The following is a 25,774-nucleotide window of genomic DNA, read 5'->3' on the forward strand; positions in this document are numbered from 1 at the left end:
ACATCTGGCTGGCCTGGCTGCCGCTATCACTGTTTGTGTTACAGACTGGTGACGATTAAATGAGCAAAGAAAAAAAAAAAGAAAGACGAAAAGTTTTGTCCTGACGCTGTAATCTTACAGTGATGTTAAAGTTGTGAGAGCAGTTTGGGGGGTTTTTAGCGTGTGGATTCTTGATTGCAGACAGTTTCATTACAGTATGTTAAGTGCCAACTTTACAGGTATTATTAGAAGTAACAACATTAAGCAGATGGTACTATATTATAAAGACAGTGGCTACAGTGCTGTAAGAGTTTACAAAGAGATTTTAATCACATACGTGCAGATGTAGGATTGATTGATTGCTTTAGTGTTGTATGAAATGATCCAGGCATGGGCCTTAGATGCTTGTTTCAGGTGAAGCTGGTACAAATTGGAAACTTAATGTGTGACCAACATGTGACTCAGTACTGACTTCTGAAATGACTTTTGACTTGAAGTTTAAGCGGATAGAGTCCAACTGTAACAGTCGTGAGGATCTCACAGGAGACTAAACAAATATGAGAAATGATCAAAGCTTTATCGCGCTACTACTGATGACAATGCCCCATTATGATACAAAGTAATGTGTTTACCTCTAATACCTTTTCTAACTTACTTCCTTACCTTTTGTTTTAGCCAGCTTGGGCTTTTTTTTTTCTCCAGATAAAGCATTAAGCTTGTCAAGTCCTTGAGCAACATCTGTCAGACCAAAAAAACCCAAAACAAACAACCGAGCACAGGGGACAAAAAAAACTGCATGTTCCATAACGAAGAGCAAAGTTCACAGAAAACCAAATACAAAGAATGAGCCAGAAAGGGTTCACTCCCCCATCAGTAAGATGACAGCTTCATAGCACTCAGGATTTCAGATGGTGTTCTTGGTCTAGCTGGAATAAGAGCAACAGAAGCTTCATGGTGTCACGGCACACGGGGATCCAGCTGCCAAACATGTTCAAAAACGGGCTGAAGATCATGGGGAGTGAGTATGATTATCCACGATAATGTCATATGAGAATCTTGAGAGGTCTTCAGGAGCATGGTTTGCTGTGGTAGAGTTTTTAATAAAAGCCTCGGGGGAGTATGATTATAGGAACAATTCTGCTGGTATCAAGTTGCTTTTTTTAAACTCTTGCAGGCTTTAAGCTTTGTAAAGATGCTTTGGACAGTGATGATGAGAGAAGAAATGTGGTAATATCGACACAGTACGCTGTGTTTCTGTTTCAGTAGTTGTATGATTGTTTAATTACGTGTGATAATTCAACAACTCCAAAATGAAAAGGTTGGTGGATGGAGATATCTAATAATGCTATATGATCCAAGTACGCAGTGCTTGTTTGAGTGAGATTTGAATAAAGGAAGACAGGCAAAGCTGGTCTGAAAATAGAGAATGGAGGGTCTTATTTTAGCCTTGCGCCCACTCTGAAGAAATCTTTGTAAATGTGTTATTTACTCAGTGTCCATATTGATTTTCCTGAAAGTCCTCTGGCCACCAGATGTTTCTGACATAAACCAGTTCCAGCAGCCTTTTACTCATTTCTGACATTAAGGCTGATGAGGCTGTAGTCATAGAGCCTGTGTGTAGATTACACACTGCTAAGCATTTTGGTCCAGTGGCAGCAATATAAAAAATAAAAAAAACCCAGCACAGGCAAACAGCCTCTTCTTATTAGACATTAGAGTGAGGATATAAGCCAGTCAGACCACGTGTCGTAAGACATGCAGCCCCAGCAGGCCTTTGCTGCCTCACATATCTGATGGCAATGGGTCTGCCAATAATAGTACTCATGATTCATTTTCCCTTTTTGAAGCTGCTCAGTGATTATTATCAGTGTGCTGAACTAGATCTGCCTGTAGGTTGGGTTAAGAATTACAAATATGCCATAACTGCTCAGTGAAACCATCAATGTCTGTAGCTAGTTTGTCATGTCATTGGCCTGTGCCCCTGAGCCTTATATAACACTCGCTGAGTTGAACTAGAAGCAGGGACACGTGTACCAGCATTGTATTGATTCTAAAACATTTTGTTTCATCACCCCAATGCCACCAGACAGTGACAAAGAAGTCGAGGCTAGATCCAACTTGTGCCTGCTTTCATGGAGATATCAGTACCATTGCAGCGCTGTATTTGACGGTGTTGAGTCTCTCCCAGCGCTCCTCTACATTTTACACTGTGTGCCTCTTGGACACAGTGAGGAAAATGTGCTGATCTGCTTTATAGTACAAAGGTAGATTGCTGTATTGCACAAAAAGTTACATTTTATAGTTCCACAGTCCTGATTGAACACTATCCAGTTACTATAGCTGTGTTTTTAATATACAGTACTTTCAAAACTTGAAAAAAATCAAATCACATGTAGTTACTGCTTGCCTTAAAAGTTTTTAAACTTTCTATTTGTAGTTTTCCAAATTTGCGAAGGATTCATGGGAAATATAGTGCTCTGATCATCATTTAAATTAATGATTTCCACCTTATTTGAACACAAAATATGATCATACTAAGTGTTAAAATTATTTTGTCAATTGATTATTAATGTTTTAAAATGCCATGTGCAGCAGTTTAATAAAAGGTTTCAAGTTGAACCTTCAGTGACATGATACACCCACTTTATGGATATTACATAATATTCCTAGGCAAATTTTGTGTGCCATATTTATGTAGTGGACAAACACCTGATTGGCCCTCAGCAGTGTGTACGGCCAACGCCAGCCCATCTGTTAGGCAGAGTAATCCTACCCTTCTTAGCCCTCACAGATTGGCAAGCGACATTTCAGCAACACAGGCTGGTGGCCCGGTCATGGCCGCCTGTAACCCAGAGAAATAGAGTTACAGAGAAAAGTGAATTTAAAAAAAAAAAGGGAATATACCCTTTCCAGGAAACCTCTGGAACAAAGGGGCACATGCTGCAGCTGGGCCTATTGACTGTCGATAAGTATTAGCCTGCGTTATTGATATGTTGATACGCAAAAGTTAGATACCTGGAAACTCATTTCCGCTCTGTGCAAAGCTGGTTAACCAGCAGATTTCAGTTCCCTTTTATTGTGCATGCTGGCTCACTGTTTTTACCGGAACACATAAGTGGAACAGACCCCTCGTTAATGTTATTACATATTAATAGTTTTTACACCTGAGCTTTTACTGCTATGATATGTTAAAATGCACAAAGGTAACTTAATACAATTCATAATTTAAAGCTCTAAATCTTTTCTTATCTCTTAATTAGATATCACAAATATGAGTTGATTCCATACCCAGAAGCATAGAATTGAGAATGGAAATGATGACATTTAAAATATATATATGTTGTTTTTGGACATTCAAATTTCAGTTAAATTTGTTGAGTTTTCGCAGCTGCAGCACACGTGTCAAATAATTAATTTTGGACAGTATCAGGATATGCTGTGTGTGTATGTGTGTGTGTGTGTGAGATTTGAACACTTGAACGACTTCCTCTTCTTGTGAGAGACGTCAGCATTGTGATTTATTTTTACGGAGCGCTTCATAAGACAAAACTACACTATTAATATGTCTGTTATTTTTTTGAGGTCACAGTATTTGTAACAGTCGTACTTCTTGTCACTGTTGACCTGGACAGCCGTTAGCCAACTAGTAAACAGTCAGAACTGATTTCATCATCAGGACAATTGGCACAGTCCTGGAATTTGGCCCCGTGGCTGCTGAGGATAACATCAAACATAAAAATACAAAAAAAAAATGATGTTGGAGTGCACACTGGTCAGACTAGAAGCATTATTAGTCTCATCAGAGCACAGCTGGTGGTTTTTACATCTTGCTTTCTCTTTCCATTCATTGAGTTGTGGGTTTCAAAGCTGGTGAGGCTGCTTTACCTACTTAATGTCCACAGTTCCACATTTCAACAGGAAGTAATGGCTTTGCTGTGAAATAGCGGTCGCTGGTTTAACAGTCACTTGTAGGATTCACTCCTGATTCCGATTTATCACTTGGTGTGTGGGGAGGATTTTCCGGCAGTGACCATCTGTCGACACAGACATAAAAATGTAACACAAAATAGCACGCGTTGGGATTTAACATAAGAAGATGAGCTTATTTCTACTGATTTCATGTAGGGCAATAAAGTGCTGCTTTTGTATTCATCCTTTTTTTTCTAGTACATGGGTTTTGTTTTTGGTGTGTGGAGATAAAGCTCGCAGTAAGCAGCAGATAAAGAAGATGTGGGACAGTGGTTTGTTGTACAGGTGGAGCCGTCCTCTGAATCTCATGTGTTGCGTCTACTTGACAGTACCAGGCCTGGTCTGTTTTAATAATGATAAGATATCAGTGTGCTCGGCCTGAATTCTCCCTGGAACACGATAGGGGGGGGGTGGGTACTACATGTGGGTAGAAGATCAGTTTTGAATGTAGGTGGTAGGTAAAGTTTTTTTTCTTATCCGTGACTGGAAAACAGTTCCTCAAACCACAATGCTAGATTGTTCAAAGCCTGCTGCTTTTTCATCCTCATGAGCCTGATTGTGCTGTAAATATTGAATTAATGGGTTTTAGGTATTTTTCATCCTAAATTATAACATCACTTATTGGTTCCACACACCAGCCGAAACGTTGGCACTTACTTCATCCATCCACACCCAGAACGCTGGCAGCTTTGTGAAACACGTCCACAGCTTGTGACAGCTCCACTGTTCACACACTGACATGTTAGATGACTGGCTTGGATATTATTCCAGTGCATAAAAGAGGCTAAGCTGTCATTTCGGACAGAAAATGGAGTTTAAGCAGCCTGCTTTCCCTCTTTTAATCCCCTGCATCCCCTATGTTTTCATGCTTAAGCAGATGCTTTTAATACCAAAATGACATTGTAATCTTGATAAGCGTGCACGTTTAATCTCAGCCACATTACAGACATCTGTCCACCCTATTATTGAAAGATTTTGTAACGTAGCGCTGTGACTGACCAACCAGACTCTATACTGAAGCATCCTGGGTACCAGATAAACAGAGGGTATTTGAGGACCTTAAGTTTAAAGGCACACATATCATTTAAAAACGTTATTTAAATATTTCCTGTTTACATCAGTATGTTCAAATAACTTACTAGATGTTTGCTGTCCACACAAAAGGCTTAAGTCTGTCCATTGTTCTAATTTAGCTCAGTGGTGGTTGTAAACATGGAAATGATGGATTACCACCACCATGAGCTGTGGAATGCGGTCAGATGTGTAGACCCCTTTTAACGAACATGGCACTTGATTTCACCGTAACCTCACTTCTATGACTCCCAACCATCTCTGTAATCACTTCCATTGTGTTTTTATTTAGCCAGTCACACAACACTACTGATGAACCTTCCTGTTTCTGTCTATTGTCGACTGTACGAGTATAAAACAATAACAGCGGTTTGATTATAAGTCATAATTGCAATTCTGGGCTTTTAGTATTGCAAGAAAGTTTACATTTTTAATATTGCTTTAAAGTTTAAAGGTTTATCACATTATTACCAAATGTCGGCATCCTCAAAAAGTCACGCAAGGCCTCCTAGGTAGTGTTGTCTGCATGTGGTATTACTACACAGCAGGAGTGAGTGTGAGCCTGTCTTAATGGTGGAAAGTGAGAACAAGTTTCAGCTTTCTTGAGGGACTGAGCTGGCTTGCTTCTTTTCTTAAAGCTGATTTTACGTATTTAAAGTCTGTTTACCTATAATCGGCAAGACTACTTAGTCTGTACAGTTGTATAATGTCTCATGTGGAGGATTTAAAAAAAATAAATGACACATTTCAAACAGTCTGTTGAAAACATGCTGGTGGTTGCATTATGGGAAATGTAGGATCCAGTATTTTTGTAGTTGTCCCATACTAGAGAGACTAAAAGGAGCATAAACAGTATCAAACACATACAGCATCAAAGCTAGAGTTATATTGTTGGTCTTCATAAGAACAAAATCTGTATACTGTCCTTCAGTTTTACAAGCCTGCATATTTCTGTCTCTGCAACCTCACAAACATCTTTTGTTGTACGATCAGTCACAGAAATAGCTCTGCAGTAACATCGAGGAGTGCTTATTAATAATCTTAAAGGACACTGCAGCAGAGTGTATAAAAAGGATATATCTGATGTGTCACATGTGATTATTAATGCGCCTGATTGGTTTTCCGCTGATGGTCATGCTCCTCAGCAAAAGTTCCCGTCTATATTGCTGAGTCAAGCTTCCACATAGATGCTACTTCCTTCCTGCCTGCGTATTAGCGCTTTTTCTTTTCTCCTAGCAGCCAGCAGCATTCATTTTAAAACAGCGGGGTCATCAGTTAAGGCAGCGAATGTGTGAGTTTGTCTGTCCTTGATGAGATTTTGACCTATTTATGTTTTCATGAGAACATTTAACAGTTTCCATTCAAATTGTTGGGTTGATATAGTTGGATTTAAGCAGATCCATACAAATAGAGACCTGAAATGTTCACTATGCTACATGAGCTTTTTGAGGTTGATTGAGGTTATAGATAGAATAGATCGAAAGATAGATAGAAAACTTTATTGTCATTATATTTTACATTTAATGAGATTACAGTTGTCAATCCATTTGTGCTTTAAAGACAAAACCAACATGACAGCCACATAAAACATGACACACATTTGTGCATCTTTCACCTCATGATTGTTAGTTTAGTGCCGGGTTTAAGTATCTGAGTGTTACAGTTGTGGTTTGGGACATGATTGAAGCCATCAGACTGTCCTGGTAAGGATGTAAGTACATGTATGTGTGTGTGTGTGTGTGTGTCAGGTCAAGGCTTGCTTAGCGTAGCAGGGCGTATGGTCGTGTCCAGCTGCTCTCTCCAGAAGTGTGCCATGACACATAGCAAGGCCTCCAGTGAATGATCTACCAGCAAAGAGAAAAACATTTCTCTGAAATTAATGAGACATATGGCATGTTGCTCCATGAGTCCCTTAGCAGCCACTGACAGACCTGTAGTCAGACAACACACAGGTTGCAAGATTTCCTTTAATACAAGTGGTGGAACGGTCCCAATTTTTCTGAAGCCCTTAGCAAGAATCAGCAATTTGTTATGTGCAGTATTGACTTGTTAAAAGAAGTGAATTAGTCGCTTTTTTCCCCCCCATTATGACTCTGTTTCATAAATGTATCTACTTCATTTAAACTTGCCGTGACTTTATTTTTCCAGGTTTCACTGAACTTTTACTCTTTATCTTCTGTTATCTCCAGTCACCCCTGACCTGTTCCCGGAAACAGCCCTGGTTCCATCCCTGCCTACGATATCGTCGGCGCGTGCCAGCGCTGCCCCTCACAAGCACCGGAGGCGCAGCAGCGGAAGTGACAGCGCTGCCAGGCCCAGGCCGTTGCGCTCAGCCCCCAGGCCAGGCCCCAACGGAGGCAGCATGGAGGTGGGCATGCGTGTAGTGCGCGGCCTGGACTGGAAATGGGGAAACCAGGATGAAGGCGAGGGCCATGTGGGCACTGTAGTGGAGATCGGCCGGCAGGGTAGCACCACCACACCAGACAAGACTGTAGTGGTGCAGTGGGACAGCGGCACACGGACCAACTACCGCACCGGCTACCAGGGCTCTTACGACCTGCTGCTCTATGATAACGCCCAAATCGGTAATCTAATCAGTATGACCCTAGATTGGAAGTCTAGGGTCATACTTACACACAGGGACAAGTTTCAGTTTGTTACCACACAATACTTTTTTCATGTGTTACATTAAGCAATACTTCATAAAGAAACCCAAAAGTATTTAAATTTGGTACCCAGCTGTAGGGGTCAGCACAGTTGTGTTTTCTATTTTTAATGAAAAAGATTAATAGTTTTAATTTACATGAGCATTTCTAATTAATCAGTTTGCATTAATTAACTAATCAATCTACCTGCATGTTTTTTACAATAGAATACAGAAGTCTGCCATACAAATTCACATGGCAACTTTTGCTGCACAATCATCCCTTTTCTCTGTGTATTTTTACCAAATGTATCTATGTTTATTTTAAGCACATTTGCAAAAGTGTTTCTTCCAGATTTAAAAACTAATATTAGCCAAATAATATTCAGGATCAGCTTTGTTATTTTCCTTTCCCTAAAAGGTCTCCTTATTTTTGCTTCTCTATTAGCTGTGATGGTCACATGTTGTTTATTGAAACCCCTTTTATCAGGAGTTTATCTTGCATATTTGTGCCTGCTCGTCATTGCTGTGGCTAACTCAACCTTCCCAAAGTCCATATTTAGTAAGCGTGGTACATTAAAGACAATCTCTCTTCTTCTAGCCATCCAGCTCTCTTTTGGACTTGAATGACACACATATTAATGCAGGACTCATTAGCATTTTGCTCCATTTAAAGCGCCATTTTTCTGCCTCAGAAGCTTGCCCTTCAATTAATGAAGCGAAAGAAGAGGAGGAGAAGCGATGAGGTGCTAAGGGGGTGGGGGTATTTTTGTCATGCTGTTTGTGCCTCAGTTCTTCCACATCTCGTGACATATCAGCCTTTGTGGCGTCGGTAAGGACATGAAATATGCCTCATCTGCTTCAGTGACTTGCATATATCAGATACAGATTCATTTAAAACTAGCATCTTTCTTGCAAGTTCCTTCGAATTTTTTAAAATTTCTTTTCAAAATAGAATAGAAACAGAAACTTCAGGCATGTTGGATTTACTGACTGGCTGACTGACTTGTCTTCCCTTCCAGGTGTGCGTCACTCGAACATCATCTGTGACAGCTGTAAGAAGCATGGCATCATGGGAATGCGATGGAAGTGCAAGGTGTGCTTCGACTACGACCTGTGCACTCAGTGTTACATGAACAACAAGCATGACCTGAGCCACGCTTTCGAGCGTTACGAGACAGCGCACTCCCAGCCGTGAGTACTGCGCTGCCACTTGTCTGGCACATTTGATCCCCACTTAAATTCTAATTATGTTGTCATCCACTACATTGTCTGTGTTCAGCTAGTGTCCTCTATTCAAATCGAAATCGACTCATAGGACGTAAGACCTTATTAGTGTTGCTCTCTCCAATTAAATTGCAATAGTCTGGTGTCTGTTAGGTCAAATAAACAGTGATGAACCTCTCATAATCAACAGTAAACACAGGATTTATTTTTTTTCCTGAGTCATTGCTTTGTTTTGAAGCAATTAGAGAGCACCAAGATAAGAAAGGAGCACTTGTCTTGCTTCTTTTTGAAATGAGCTCTGTATTTTTTAGGGGAAGTGCTTTGTAATATTTTTGTGTTTATTTCAAAAATCTTTACTTGTGGAACAATTAAGATAAAAAAAAGACAAATACTGTAAATCAAAATGGTGGATATAAGAAAAAAAAAAGATTGTTATATACATATAGAAACTTCAAACTTGACCTGGAGTTTATTCAAGCTGACATACTGCAGAAAAACTAGAGGCAGGAATCTCTGCGCATACATTAACAGCATGCCCATAGTTACTATGTCAGTTTAGGCAAACAGCACTTGGCCTTGCTGTAGATAAATATTTACTGAGCTGATTCCAAGTGTCCTATGTATCCAGATTTACTGGACTGAGTTCTCCCTTCAGAATCCACTCTTCTGCATCAGTTCACAGTAAAGCTCCAAACTGCTTCGGGCACTGTCTGAATGTCAGCTGGATGGTCTGCGCTGAATTTAACGAGATGATATCTATGACCCAGATTTTCTCCATAGTTTAGCCAGGTCCAAGTCCAACACAGTCCCATTTATTTTCCTCTGCCTGCTGTTCAATGAATGCCGCAAATAGGAGTGTGAATCAATACTCGATACCAATTCACAAGTGATTATTATTATTATTATTATTTTTATTATTTGCATAGCAAATTAATTTAGCATTTTAGCATGTCATTGATTGACATAATGTATTATCAATGCAGCAAGGTGACAAATAACATTGCTACATCATCATCATCGTTGGGTCATGACTTGAATCCAGTATCTTTGTCATCACTGTTTTTATGTCTCTGTGCCGGCAACAGCTGTGACCTGAGGCATGATGTTTTCAGGTCATTTCGTCCATGAAGGAATGTATTCAAATTTGGCATGAAGGTCCACTTGGACTCAAGGATAAACTGATTAGAATTTGGTGGTCAAAGGTCAAGGTCGCTGTGACCTCACAAAACTTTACTGTGACATAATAATGTTCTTCAAAAACATTTTTCTGGTCATTATTCAACGCTATAACTCAGGAACATAAGGGAGATTATGACCTTATTTCACATTTGCTCAGATACTGAATTAATGACACTAATCTTTAGTACTGCCAGGTTCCAAATGAAGGGCCTCCCTGGTTCATAAACTATAAGCATTTCTGAGAAGTAGTCCGGTGCAAAGCCATATAGTGACTTATGAGCTAATAAAATAATTGTAAAATAAAGGAAGACTAACAGGTATCCAGTGTAAAGACTTAAAAATAGACAGAACAAGGCTGAAAATTCTAAGTAGCGTTATATTTCAGGGCATGAAATCAGCCTAGGCCCACATCCATACCCTCCAACCAGGTCAAAGCAGGTCACTGTCTTCCATCTGTAGACACTGCTGAAATACTTGCTTGTACTTAGTGATAGGTCATTTTTTATTGCATTGAATTGGAGAAAAATCTTTTCAGCCATATTAGTAAGGATAGTGATACTGTAATAATTTACAGTATAGGATACATTTTCTCGTTTACGGCACCTCAATTTTAGTTATCAATCAATAAATTGAAAGATGATCGTTGTTGACGTTGGTGTGAAGCTTTTTGTTTTTGAAGCACCTTTACATCATTTCTAGCACTTGAATGTGAAAGTAGTAGTTGTAGTTCATTATGCAATGTACAATACAACCACATTAAATGTAGTAAACAAAATTGAACATTTTTAAAGGCTTAGGCCAACTGGAATAAAATAGCAAAGCCAGGGTTAACAACACATTTATGTGAAGAGTAAGATTTGAAAGACTGTTGTAGCATCCCATCACTGGTTCAATGCTACATTAATTAGATGGATGAATATTGCTTGTCAATATGCTGGCAGCCCTTCAGTTAGTTTCATTTATCTGAATCACATTTAGAAAATGGTACTTCATTCAAGAAGTTTGCAGCACTTCTGAATGGATTGACGTCAGTGATAACACACTGGGTCTCTCTCCATTATGGCTCTCAGGGAGATTATTTTCACAGTCTGAAACATGAATGGTATATTGATGTCTATAAGTGACATAAAAGGCTGTGACTCAGCTGAAGACAGCCAGTCGTGATGTCAATGAAACCTTCAAACATCACTTGTCTGGAGCATTTATGACTTTCTCAGGCTGACAGTGTTCAGGGTGTTGGTTTAGTGTTCATCATGACATCTCTAAGTGTCATATTTTTTAGCTGGCAGCAGTATTGTGAACTCATTTAACTTCATTATGATTTGTGTCTGGCTGCAGCATGGCTTGTCCTGCTTCATTTAGTATCCTAATCATTCCTTTAATTTCTCCAATTCATGTCCTCTTTGTATATACTTATATACTTCCTAGTAGGGTTGGGCGATGTCCAGGAATTGGACGATCGACGATGTTCAAAGCAAAACATCGTGATGGCGGCGGCGGTGCAGCACGCGCTGCACTTATAGTCACACAAACACACACGCACTGTCACTCTAGTGCGCGCTCTTGCTCGTTCACTTCAGATTCCGGGAGAATACGTCTAATTTGCGGGCAGGCGGCAGCGGCGGCACATCGCCGATGTGGTGTCCATCGGACCAACCCTACTTCCTAGAGGTGCTATTGAAATGAAATTTCAGCTTTAAAAAAGAACATGTTTTGCTGAACTATTAAATATTAGTATACAAATTCTGTCTTTGCCGTGTGGTGCTGAATTGGATTGAAATGTAACCTGCAGAGTTTGGAAGAAATTAAATCTTAACTGAAGATATTTTCAAAATTTTAAAGACAATTGCTTTTTAATTGTATAAATAAACATTGTACAGTGTGTGCATGCACATGTCTTTCTGTCTTTAAGGGAACCAATTTCAGATATGAACATTATGGACACATTAGTGTGTTGTGAGGACATTTTGGGCAGTCCTCACTTCAAAGGGCAAATTGAGGGTTATGACTTGGTTTTAAAGTTCAGTTTAGGGTAAGGGTGGGGTTAAGGCAGTTAGTTCTGATGGTTAAGGTAAGGGTAAGGGGCCAGGGTTAGGGTTAGGGTTAGAGTTAGGGTTAGTGTCCTCACAAGGATATAAAGACAAACGCGTGCGTGTGTGTGATTTGGAGCAAAGATCAGATTGATTTTATAATCAATGTACTCTTGCTTATGCATATGCTGTCACCACAGTCAGGTCAGTGTTGAGCTTGCCTGGTAGTGATGAAAGAACAAGTTTGAGCATGCCAACAGAGATTTTGATTATATTATGAAATTAGAACCCGCTGCTTATCATACTGACATGAAATTATCCCTTCATGACATTCAGTCTTTGCTGTCTCTTTTCTTCCTTTTTATCCTTGACAACTAAGCACAGTCTCAGTGAAAATGGAGCTGTGATTGTCACTCAGCTCTGGGACTGAGTGTACATCTGGGAGGACATCACATGAAAGTCAGTTCTTTTCTCATCAGATGAATCAGATGAATGAAATAGAGGAGCACTGTACAGTATGCGGTGCCAGACACACAGTACTTCTTTATTACCAGACCACACTGACCCATATTTCACTGACAGCATTTCAAAAGACTAATTTATCTTCTGGCAGTCATGGGACACACTGATATTTGCCTGGAAAGTCAAATTTAGCTTGGTTTCATAATGAGTTGTGCCAGCAGTGATTTCTGTGAGGGGACTAGCTTTATGCTCAGCATAGTCAGAGGGCCTGTTTTCATGTGGACCAAACATGTGTGAGGGTTTTAATGACAACTTAAGCAGGGTACATCTATTTGTAATTCATAGACATGCTGGAGGCAGAAAGTTTATTGTCCCAAGGGGACAATTGGAAACTGTCAACACTATAAAATGCTACTAAATAAGCTGACACTCATGTTGCAAACATGGTGTGACACCTGAGCCGGATGTTCCATTGTAATTACAACAGATTTGACTGGATTAGCATGTTAACATTCTCAGCTGTGCGGATTAGCATGTTAACATTTTCAACTTCATTGAAGACATGTATTAGATAACAGGTGTTGGATACCGAGCATATTAAGGTGCTGTTCATATAGCAGTGAACTGTGTATGTCCACAGGTATGTTATCTGACTCTACTGTGGTTTCTCAACACGGATTGAACACATTTTTTATTATTTTGAATAAGGACATAAGTGGTTTGATTAAATTATTGTTGGACTGTAATTTTGTGTTCAGCGTTCTGAATGGCTCCCAGTGTCCTGCACATATGGGCTCATATGTTTCGTAGTACATTGAGCCATGCGTGTGCATGCTGACAGTGCTCAGGGCAGCATATGTGTGTACCATATGTTTACGAGGAAGTGGTTGGTATGCAGTTGGTTAATCGGCTCTTCAACACACAAACAACACACAGGCCGTTCCAGGGAACTTATCGGGACAACTCAGTGCTTAATCCTTCCCTTGCACATAAAGCTACATAACCCCACTTGACCTCCTCAATTCTCCACCCCACTGTCAAATTTAAAACACATCCAACCCAACCCCATTACTGACCTTAAGAGTTTCTAGTACCTTCTTTGTCTTCTGCCAATATGGCCTTAGAGTTGTACCTATATTTGTTGCTAGTATGCTAATTTGGATAAATCGCTGATGATTGCTGGTCTGTAATGTATCTAGAGCTCAATTAAAGACTTATCTGGACTTGTATAGAGCTTAAGTCATTGTTGACCATCACCTTTTATCTCGTATCACAAAACAACTCTCTTCATGAAGGTATTTAAAAGGTATTTTGTAGGTGAAATGTGAACTAAAGCTTTGTATTTCACAGTAGTATATTCACCATGAGCACACTGCACATAGGGCTGACATTTGAACCCGTGTTCATTTGCTCTGAGGTGAAAGCTCTGAGCCATCCTACCACCTACAACTGTTATCATTACATGAATACATAGTGTCACTGTATCAGCACTTTTTTTTTTTTTGTGAATTTATTGGTTGACTTGATTTGTGCAAACAAATGGTGATACTGTGTCTTCCACTGACTTCATTTCAAAAAAGAGAAAAGCTAACCTTTGGATGACTGTTGACTCAGCTAGCGTGTTAGTAGTTGTAGGTCTCTTGTCCTGATCCTGTCTGGGAGCAGGGATGACATTTGGTCTGGCAGGATTAGAAATCTTGATCCCTTGAAAGAGCTGTTGTGTTTCTCACAGTAGCAACACAGAGAAACACCGTGTCACACACTGAGGTTATTGTTTGTTTTTCATGAAATAGGGACGCCTGTCAGTTTGCATCCTCTTTGTCCTATTAAGGAAAGTGAAGTTTTAGGAAGCTTTTTTCTCTGACTGAACCAGTGCTTCCTGTCATAAACAGTTCTCTTTGTAGCATTTCAGTCTGTCCTTCAAGTCTGAAGTCAATCTGCTTTGTGCCACCAGGAAATTGGCACAGCTTGCTACATTCTGTCCATGACCCTTAATACTACCAACTCAGGAAATGTTACTCTAACCAAACATTGTTTTAGTTAGCCTGATCACAATTGTACCACATATATCTGTAATTTCTTGAAACTATACTATATATATAGTGTTCGTGTACGCAGGTACACTATGTTTTGACCTGAGTTGGCCTGCTTTCTGATAGCTCTGCTGTCCCGGGATTAGGCTCAAAGCTCTGATTTCACATAGACGCCGTTCTCAGCACAGACCTGTCCAAGCTCAGTCCCACACAGAGATTTACTGTTAGTTGGCTCTAAGAGCCAAATATACTGCTGTTTCCCGCTGTGGCTCCCAGGAACCTGAAAATCTGGGCAGTGACAAGGGATGAAAGGACAAAGCCTAACTTCAAGGATTCATGAAAAGCTAGGCAAAACCCCAGTGTTAGAGAGACACATGGCAGAAGCCTCTATGAGGCTTCCTGAGGACGACAACTCTCACTGGGCTCTTTTTCTTCTGATCACTCTGGATTTTATATGATTTTGACTCTATCCAAAACAGCTGTTTGAGTGAAATGGAAGCTGAAGTTTGATTTCGTCAAGAAAGTATGGGAATAGGCAGCTCTTTTGCACCGAGATCTGATCAAATCTTTACCATAAGGTATGTCAGCTTTTGAGGATATGACTATCTCACTTAAGTGCCTGGATCTGTGATCAGAGTTTACAGTGTCGTTATTTGGATAAAAAGGTTATCCTGTTTGTCTCACGACTACTTTGTGAAGAACTGCGACAGAATAGACATCATTCAGCAAACTAAATCAACATTATGTCGGGAGTGGAGCTTAGAAACATAAGCATGATATTAAAGATGTAAGAGAGTAGATGCTACCAAGGATTTTGGAATGGGTATTTGGGATCAGTAGGTCAATGCGAGCAGTTTCTTGTATTGTCGCGTACTACCAGCATATGCAGTAGGACGCACATCTATTTCACAGGTACAGGGTGACATGAAACAGGCAGTAATGTGCTAATAAAAGAAGAAAAGAAGAAGAAGACGACTGATGTAAATAATTCAAGTTATAAAAAGGTTTTTTTATGAGGTTTCCCACTTAATTTATCCAACATGTTCGGATACACGCTGTGTAGCTTGGTGAAGAATGTTGAATGTAAACAAAAGTAAGCTTGTGTACATGAAAACTCACTGTTTTTTTAAAGCTATTGTCAGAAGATCATGACAGCTTATTTAATTTTTATTTTATACTTATTATACAGTTGGCACTTGTAGCCTAAAGCCGTCTCTTTCACACAGGATGAGTTAGGCTTTAAGTGTCCTACACGTTAAATCGTAATGCTCTCCCTGGAAGCCTGTAAGTTGCACAGGATCAGTCTTTGAATTGGTGTCGTCAGGTTGCAGGAAAAGTATATTTTCTTGGGTTCTACTGTGAATAAACCTTTATTCATGGATATTTCACCTTGATGATTTATTTTAATGATTGATTAGTTTAGTAAGTTTGTTAACTTTTCATGGCTTTTGGGTCATATGTTGAGCATGACTCATCACAGATTCAAAGCACTTATTGAGTTTATTATGAAGAAAGGGCATTTTTGTTGGTGTTGTAATGTGTATATTTTAACAAAGTATGGTATTTAAGATTTTATAGCAAGTCTTAACATTGTCTCAGACGGTCCGTAGAGCAGTTTGCTCAGCTGTGTCTCCATACTTTTATCACAGAGTGAGCTTGGCACCGAGGCAGAACCTCCCGCGGATTATCCTCAAAGGAATCTTCCAAGGGGTTAAAGTGGTTCGTGGACCTGACTGGGACTGGGGAAATCAAGACGGTGAGTGGTGTGCGGGGGTACTGCCCTTAACGCTAACCTGGCACTGCTAACTCAGCAGGCCCCCTACCTGATCGACCATGGAGCGGTACCTCTTCAAAGTGTTTCACCATCCACAACCCATAACATTCTAACCTCACGTCTCATTAACCCATGAAATGTTGTGGTAATGTGTGTCTGCGTGCACTTATATTTCCAGTGATTCATCTGAGTCTGCTCCACAGATGTGCCTGTCTTTGTGTATTTTCAGCCCTTGCTCATTAACATTTATGTTCTTTGCTTTTTTTCCTTGCAGCCCTGTGTAGTGGCATAAACTGAGACTTAAACTGTAATCTATGTTGCAAGTGTTGAGAAAGTAAAGAATTGAGATTTGTGTTTTCATGGCTTTCCGTGAATGTCTACAGTTTTGTGTTTATTATGTGACAAACCACGAGTCTACACTGTCGCTCTTGTGAAAAATGTCCCTTTCTTTTCAGATACAAATATTCTCCACTGGTTGATGTTTGAAATAGTCTAAATAGCAATTGAAAACAATCTTCCACATCAGCGGGCTAAATTAAAGCCCTCGAATGTTCCCTTTAGGGAAAGCTGGAATGTTAACATGTCTTTATGTCTCCTGGTCCAGGGTCATCATTGTCTCTGAGAATAGCAGCGCTCCCTTTTCTGGGTTAGAGCGAATGAGTCAAAATGTCCTTTTGGTGTCTTTGAAATCAACACCCTGGGGTTTGGTTAAGTCACTCATCAGGCTTAAATGGTGTATGCGGTAAGTGCATACAGGACGATCTGAGCATGCTCAGAAACCCCCAGCCCCACCATGTAGTCTTTCCGGTCACTGGTTTAATAATGTGGCTTTGAAAATGTTTATTGTTTAATGGTGAATCTTACTTTGCACTTGGATGCTTTTGTACTCGAATCAAGAAAGGGGAAGTGTGCTTTGTCAGGTTTTTGATACGTTGAGAAAGCATGTAGCACTGAGCTGGATGTAGAAAATAGAAGCGAATGACTTTGACACTTTGCAGCTTATGTCCCTACAGGGAAAACTTTCCTCACACACTTCTGTCATCTCATTTGCCTGGTGTCGTACACTCATTGCCTTACATTCTCACCAGGCGTTTACATATTGTGATCACATGTGTACTCTTTTGTTCACATATTTTTTCTCCTGATCATAATGCACCTAAATCCACTCTCTTTATGTAAGGACTTCTTTCTTTCTTTAACAACCTCTGTCTCTCAAAACACTGATGCACTGTTGACTCTTGTATATTTGTGTGTTTATGTGCATTTATGTGTGTGTGTGTGTGTGTGTGTGTGTGTAGGCGGGGAGGGTAAGGTTGGGAAGGTAGTGGACATTCGTGGCTGGGACACAGAGTCTGGTCGAAGCGTGGCAAGTGTCACCTGGTCTAATGGCACCACCAACGTCTACCGAATGGGCCACAAGGGCAAGGTAGACCTCAAATACGTGTCTGATGGCCAAGGGGGCTTCTATTACAAAGACCACCTACCAAAGCTGGGTAAGACAGGCAGATTCCTGTTTTCAAAGCATGCATTAACTCATTCATTTCTCAGTTGCATGATTAGGAGTAAAGCAATATATATTCAACAAATATTGGCCTACATGGAAAATATGACTCCAATCTAGCATGTACTAATATAGTGATCAACCTGTAAATCATTTTTGTGTGTTGTAAGAAGAGGTTCATCAATAACTTGTTGGCCCTTTTATTATTGTAACATTCAGTTGTATTTTTGCATGACATTTTTAGACTTTACAAAATACAGACTGATTTTAAACACAAACTGTTACTGGTTTTGGTTTGGCCTCTTTGTTAACGCTGACACCTGTCCATCCAGGAGAGCATGCAGAGCTGCAGCGCCAGGAGAGTGCTGACGGCCACTCCTTCCAGCAGGGTGACAAGGTCAAATGTCTCTTGGAGGTGGACATTCTGCGACAGATGCAGGAGGGCCACGGAGGGTGGAACCCCAAAATGGCTGAGGTATTAAAGTCTTCTGCCAGCAAGACAAACACAATTTTGACACAATTCCAAGCATGTTAACAATAGGCTTTACATAACTCCCTATTGAGTTCTATAATGAAGAAGTACAGAGTGTACTTCCCTTGTTTTTTCCAACAAGTTACCATGAAGTCTTTGTACTGGCTGTGCAGTATGTACTCTTTAGGGTTTGGACAAACAAGGCCTCATAGTCAAAACACACGTGCCTTTTGAAAATAGCATACAGAATATTTATGTAAGTGGCTCAGATGGACATTGATGTGCAACAGAGTGAAAGGAAATAGAGCCCTCAAATCACAGCTGCTAAAGGGAACATTAAGGTCACAGCCATGCAGAGGAAGACCCAGGGTGAAACAGCCTATTTGTGTTCGCAGTACATTTGCCGGATCGGAACTGTTCATAGAATCACTGACCGAGGAGACGTCAGAGTCCAGTACAGCAACAACATCCGCTGGACTTTCCATCCTGGAGCTCTCACCAAGGTACTGAGTAACAGATATGTTTCCGCCGGAAGATCTGACATAGTTCAGAGCTTCAGTTCAGTAGGAGTATGCTTTCAGTTGATTTTTTTATATCCTAACAAATACGTTAATCATTTGTGTTTCTTTCTCCCAGGTGAACACATTCGGGGTCGGCGAACTTGTAAGGGTATTGGAGGACATGGACAGTGTCAAGAGACTGCAGGCTGGCCATGGAGAGTGGACAGACAGCATGGCTCCTGTATGCTCATTTAGCCTGATGATACACTGAATGCCTGATAATACTGGTGCTTCATAGTGTTTTAGCATTTAGTTATGAATGCTAAATCCATATTCTGACAGGCATGGACTCGAGTCACATGACATAATCATTTTAACTTTTACCTTGATAAAATCAACAAGTACTTAAGCTATTTGACTTGATCCTCTCCAAGCCCAAAAATAAAAAAACTTACTTTATAAAAAACAAAAGGGTGCAGCAAATTAACATTGTTTTCCTGACTATTTGTATACTTCCAATAGTCTGATAGAAGCCAAACACATTGTGTGAGTAGGAAGTAAAGGTACAAGGAGGTAAAACACAACATGCCAACTCAGATATTGACAATAATTGCAGTCATGTCACAGGAATAAGAAACCAAGGCACATAATCATTTGGCTTTTATATATCATGAAATGTACTTGAAAAGAAATAGAAAAAAAAAGGAAATCTGTCAATTTACTATCTGAAATGTAACTGTTAAATAATTTAAATGGAAATTAATTTGATGAAGGACACATGATGAGTTGTTTAGCACTTGTAAAAGAAATGTTCGCACTTTGGACTTGTTCTTCTTGATGCAGGATTTGAATCTGGACTTTATAACCAGTGACATGCGACTTGCAAAACAATGACATTCCCCCGACTCTGTTTTCATATCTTCAGGTTACTCCCCATCTGTCTGCATGATGTTAACTATGTCACTTGCTGAATTCTTTACTTGGCAGATGTCCCTCTGAATTAAGAGTTACCAGCTTTACCAAAATTGGGTGTACATGAGGAAGTGATCAAGTTTAGAGCCGTTTGCTTGAGTGCAACCTGTTTAATTACCTAAAATGAAAGAGGAACAGACGTTGGTCATATAAAACTATGAATAGGTCCTGATTTTCCACTGGTCATTTCTTTATTTGGCCCAGTCAGCTGTCTCCCTTGTTTGCAAAGTCCCTTTTCTTACCCACACAATCCACATCCACCTTACTTCCTGTTTTTGTCTCTCAGGTGCTTGGCCAGGTTGGGAAGGTGCTGAAAGTATATGCAGACGGAGACCTACGGGTGGCTTTCGGAGGCCAGACGTGGACGTTCAACCCAGCGTGCCTCTCGGCCCAGCCCGTGGAGGTGGACGCCAACCTCATGACAGCCGAGAACCCCAACGAATCAGGAAGTAAGGCCTCTACCGGGACGATGGGGCTCATCTTTAACACTCCAGCTCCAGCTTTACCCTCTGCGTTCGCTCATTCATTAATTCATTTTCCACTGTCCTCATTTCCAGCTCTGTCTCTTGCCGTGCATGCACATTCAAGGCCTTTTTTCTTCCTGTCTCTTTTCAGCAGTGTGTGGACCGGATGTCCATTTAAAAAAAAAAAAAAAAAAAAAAAAAAAAAGTTCTTCTCTGTCTGTAGGATGTCATGATCCTGCATGTTGACAGCGAGAAGCTTTTGCAGCACAGCATTTGTGGACATTTGTCATCATGTCAGAAGTTCTCAGCAATCTCTTAATCATGACTAAATCTGTTCTGTGCATGTGTTCACCTCAGCCGATGGAAGCTTGGCGACAGAGAGTTGTGTCTGTGTGTTTGTGAGTGTGTGTGTGGTCACATCTTATTGCATGGAGGGACATTTTGACTCATTCCTGTGGTTTTGCATTGAGCTCAGCTGAACAAACCAAATAAACGCTGTGTCTTTGTGGTGCTGTTTTGGCCCTCTGGAAGGCTTTGCGGCACCATTTTTAAGTACATTGTTAACATGAGGCTTATTAAGCTATATTAATCCTTCCCCCCCCCTCTCTTCTCTGTCCCCTTTCCACAACCTTATTCTTCTCCCTCTGCCTCTATTCTCTATCTACCTACGTCTCCCTGTTCAGGTACTGTCATCTCAGTGTTGGAGAAGCTCCTGTCTCAGGCTACAGAGCAGGACAATCCCAGCCGGCTGGTCCTTGAGGCAGCACACGGCAGTGCCAACAAAGTGCGGGAGTTGGTGCAGAAGTATCCTGACAAGGTTAGTGCAGCACTCCTTCTCTCTGCTGCAGTCCACTGCCTGTTCCAAGAGCTCTTTTCACCAGGACACCAAAGACTGAAGGGGTGGGGAATCTAAAGCCCAGCGTGATCTGTCAGATAAAAGACTATTAAAATTTTCACACTGCACACCGGTCGAATATCCAGTTCATTACAGTCAACTTTTATGCCATTAAACGACACCCAACATGGCATGTTTAGCACAGTTGACACAGATGTTACACTGTCATTAAACACCAAAGACCAAGAATGAACATGCAGAAATTATTCCAATACACAAAGTCATTATATTCACATCACCAGTAGGCTCTGTGAGCTTTGAGGCAGATTTTGGTTGTCTTGGAAGGAAACTTGGAGTCTCTGTGTTGGTTTTATAGCAGAGGCCTGGAACCAAGGAATGCAGGGTCTCATGCACCACATCCTTTACTTTTTTTTTCCTTCTCTTGTGCCGACGTTCCCTGGCTGTCGCCCGTCTTATTCAATTCAATTCAGATTCCAACAGTGAACCATGATAATATTGAGACATCAAAATACAAAAAGATATTTGTAACAGTGGTGTACTTGTATGTTCCAGCTTGATCCAGGAAAAAAAAGAAGATCACCCACACTTGTAAACTTTCATATTTGTAGTCATCAGTAATCCAAAAGCAAGAAATCTGACATATCACATATATATATCATATCACTGAGTATTAGCCACTTTTTTTCTGAATTAAAAGCTTTTGGAATTCATCAAGTTGTACATCATGGCTTTTATTATTTGGATTTGAATTTAGATGTAGGCGGGGCAGTGGCAGGGGTGGGAAATATGAATAAATCTTGTCACAGTGCATGTTATCTTGTAGTGTTATGAAAATTTGAAAATGAAAATTTGATAGAGAAACTTTATAGATTAAATAACTGATCTGTTTTTGCCTCATCTAGTCTGTTATTAACAATTTTCCCTTAGATGTAGTTCTCATTTTAAATCAGGGAAAAAAGTGATAAGATGTTTTACAATTAAATTATGTTAAAATATAACGACTGGAACATATTACATAATTGTACTGTTTCCATTACATTACATTTCCGGTTCTCCTCAGTGATGACTACACTACTTATTAGGATTATGTATGGCATGTGACAAACGTGGCTGCTGTTCATGCTCAGATTACTCCCAGCCAGTATAAGTTGGGCTCTGATAGTGTCCAGGCCACCTCCGCTTCTAATGAATCTTCAACCATGTTGGTGTCGCTGGCAGGTGGATATCAAGAACCAGGGCAAGACTGCGCTGCAGGTGGCCGCACACCAGGGTCACATGGAGGTGGTCAAGGCCCTGCTGCAAGCCAACAGCTCCATCGAAGTCAAGGATGAAGACGGAGACACAGCACTGCACTACACTGCTTTCGGGTGAGAACACACACACACACACACACACACACACACACACACACACACACACACACACACACACACACACACACACACACTTGAGCACACCAAGTTCTTTGAGTCGACAACAGGACATTCCTGTTGTCGACTCAAAGAACTTGGTGTGCTCATTGCTCACCTCCTTTGTGACTGACATACGCACAGGAAGGCTCTTGACTGTCTTTTTCCATGGAATGTGATAATCCATTCACAGAAGAGGCAGCATTAAACTGTTGCCTAATCAGCCGTCCCTTTTCCATCCTCATTAATACCTGCTCAGGAAGTCAGCATTTGATCAAATCTCTTTGAGGATTAACAGTTAGGAAAGAACTATGTGTCATTGGTGACATTTCGCCACGCAAACAAAATGGCAGGTCTAAAAACACATTTGTATAAATGAGCATCCAAACCTTGAGCATTGTGTAGCTCCTAGTAGGATTTCACTGTAAGCATCTGAGATTTTTTTGCGCTGGATTGAATTAGTTTAATTCAAAACACTGTTCGGACAGATTGGATCACTCAACAGAACTGAATTACAGTGAGGATTAATCCATGTTTGTTTCCGTTTAGTAATCAGGCAGAGATCGCACGGCTGCTGTTGAGCAAGGGGGCAAATGTAAACCTTCTGAACAACTCAATGTGCACGGCCCTCCACATCGCTGTCAACAAGGGCTTCACTGACGTGGTGCGGGTTCTGACAGAACACTCAGCTGACGTCAATCTCCAGGTGAGAAGGCCTGTCAAACCATGGTTGAAGATTTTGGCTTGTTTAACTCTTCATTTTTTAAGCCATATGCCTTATGTGTTATAAGAGATGTTCTCTTAGACAGTAACAAAATAGATGGTTTGGCTTGTACCTAAGATTAAGTAATGGATTTTATACTATTATTGAACACATGCTCATTACAACAGCAAACCAATATCAAAACATCTATAAAAATGTATTGAACTACTTGTGTAACATAATCCATGTGTCAGGGATCAAGTAATCAATTTGAACCAAGCAATTTCTCCTACAAAACCCCCTATCATAACCCCTCTCTGGCTCACTCGCTGGTCTGGACTGATCACAGAGGGAGCTCATGACTCAGCATGTAGCCAATGACGGCAGCTCAAGCCCTGAGTGAGTGTCTGAGTAGCCAATAAGTGAGCCTCTCTGGCAGGGTCAGTTATTTGCTCTGCATATGTCATGCGCAGCTCACACATTGCCCTTTCAAGCTGTCATAAACACACACAAATTCAAACATTTATGGTATTTGACTGCAACCCTGCTTCACTTCAGCCCTCATTAAAGCAATTTAGTGTCTCTTTTAGGGCATTTTCCAGACTGTCTAACATGCCTGCAACCAGGCCTGGAATTCACTAACAGCATTTTTTTTCTGCTTGAGCAGTGAAGCCGCTCAGCTAAAAACATGGAATAGCTGCCGAGAGTTTGTTTTTGTTTGTGTGTGGCAAATGTGCATGTGATGTGTTTGTCTCTGACAAAAAAAGAAAGAAAGAAAAAAACAAGAAAATGAAGGCCAAGCTCTTTTTTTTATTAGGATGTGCAAACACATTGTTGATTATCTTTGTTGGCCACTTAAGAGCATATTATAGTTCAGTGGAGCAGGATGGAGACAAACTAACCCACAGTGTCATGTCATTTCCCACAAGTTTGCTAGTTACCCTGTACTTTCTTGTGTTCAAGTTTATATTATGTCCTTATGTTCAAATGCAGGGCTTTGCAGACCTTTAGAGGGACAAATGCTCAATGTTAAAAAATGGCACATGGAAGATTTTAAATTGTTCTTAAGTTATTTTATTAATGATCTAATTATTGCCATACTGTGATCTATGATGATTATAATTAGTCGATGACTGTAAATGAGTTTAACTACTGAGTGTATTCTCGAGTTTAAATAGCGCTTGAATGAATGAATGGATGAATGAAAAACAGCCCTCATTTTACCCCTTTATGATAAATATTCAACTATCACTGTTATAGTCATATGTTACAGTACTATAGATATATAATGGATAGTAATGCTGTTTTGAAAACAAAGTTCAATTTCCTGCTTGTCTCTACTAAGCAACTGTGACTAATACGACTTCTTTCATATCAAATTTCTAATGGTGTTTTGCATTTTGCTGTGTCATGTCTTAGCACGCCTCAAGAAAAGACCCAAAAACCTGCAGTACCACTTTAGCTCTGATGAGTGCAACAGCCTCACTCACTGTGCTGCGTGTTCATTTTTTCTCTCCCCCGATCAGGACTCCTATGGGGACACACCGCTCCATGACGCCATTTCTAAAGATTTCCGCAATATCATTGAGATCCTGGTCTTGGTGCCCAACATTGACTTCACCCAGCAGAACCTCAGAGGATTCAACCTGCTGCACCATGCTGCCCTCAAAGGAAACAAACTGTGAGTAAAGATCAGAGCTACAATGATGACTGAGATGCCACACATAGAAGAAGTGAAATTAGCAATTGACCACAATAAGTATCAAGAGAAGTTCTGTGGGTGTTTTTGTCAAGCGAGCAGTTGAGGTTTTTCCCGGAGTTAACATTTGGTTGAAATTGAGTTTCAGAAACACTCCACGTGTGACTCAGCATGATTCATAATGACAATAATGGTAAATATGGTAGATTAGATGTTGGGGGCGCTAATATATAGCCTAATATTGCTGTTTGACATATTTCAGACTATACCAAATACATCAATAAATGCATCAGGACAGATTTCTTTAGTTTGTGACTCTGGGAAAGTGGGGAAAACTGTAAAATTCCCCATATTTAACCAAATCACACACATGTAGGCTATTCTACATGATGTATTTTGATATCAAATGTTATAAATCATGTTGTAATATTACACTTCCATTCACTTAACAGTTTCACCTGAAACTGTTTGGAGCCCCCCTGGGAAGCCCACATCCCACTTTGGAAACCTTTATGGTAGATAAAGTGAACAGTGGGAACAAATCAGCAGAAGTCTGAAATCAATTTCATTTTGGGAGTTGAGGTCAAAATCATCTCTATTATTTCAAATGTTGGATTTTTTGTTACATAAATCATGACAATGTAGTGTGGACTTGTCAGCCACCCAGTGTGGACAGACACATGTGATAGACAGAGTATTCAGGTGTGTGTTTCCCTAATCCAGTCACTGTCAGAGTGTCATGTCTGGATTCTTCAATCTGCTGAGTTGCTTGATGTCTTGGTATTTGAAATGCAGGTGTCTGATGTGAGCTTTGGAAATGATAGTTAGTG

General features: G+C 40.3%; 1 protein-coding gene across 1 annotated transcript in view; it reads left to right on the forward strand.

Annotated features, from left to right (window-relative positions):
* The first annotated feature begins 865 nt into the window (after nucleotides 1-865).
* mib2 (MIB E3 ubiquitin protein ligase 2) overlaps nucleotides 866-25,774 on the forward strand; it is a 38,443-nt gene continuing 13,534 nt past the window's right edge. Inside the window, exons 1-13 of the mRNA XM_062427542.1 lie at nucleotides 866-997; nucleotides 7,209-7,604; nucleotides 8,686-8,857; nucleotides 16,244-16,350; nucleotides 17,667-17,861; nucleotides 18,202-18,344; nucleotides 18,737-18,844; nucleotides 18,978-19,082; nucleotides 20,100-20,262; nucleotides 20,961-21,094; nucleotides 22,352-22,500; nucleotides 23,092-23,248; nucleotides 24,772-24,926. Coding sequence (XP_062283526.1) covers nucleotides 931-997; nucleotides 7,209-7,604; nucleotides 8,686-8,857; nucleotides 16,244-16,350; nucleotides 17,667-17,861; nucleotides 18,202-18,344; nucleotides 18,737-18,844; nucleotides 18,978-19,082; nucleotides 20,100-20,262; nucleotides 20,961-21,094; nucleotides 22,352-22,500; nucleotides 23,092-23,248; nucleotides 24,772-24,926 — 2,051 coding nt within the window. The 5' untranslated portion in view covers nucleotides 866-930. The remainder of the gene's footprint in view (nucleotides 998-7,208; nucleotides 7,605-8,685; nucleotides 8,858-16,243; nucleotides 16,351-17,666; nucleotides 17,862-18,201; nucleotides 18,345-18,736; nucleotides 18,845-18,977; nucleotides 19,083-20,099; nucleotides 20,263-20,960; nucleotides 21,095-22,351; nucleotides 22,501-23,091; nucleotides 23,249-24,771; nucleotides 24,927-25,774) is intronic.

The sequence above is a fragment of the Scomber scombrus genome, chromosome 10 (assembly GCF_963691925.1).
Source record: "Scomber scombrus chromosome 10, fScoSco1.1, whole genome shotgun sequence".
Lineage (NCBI taxonomy): Eukaryota > Metazoa > Chordata > Actinopteri > Scombriformes > Scombridae > Scomber > Scomber scombrus.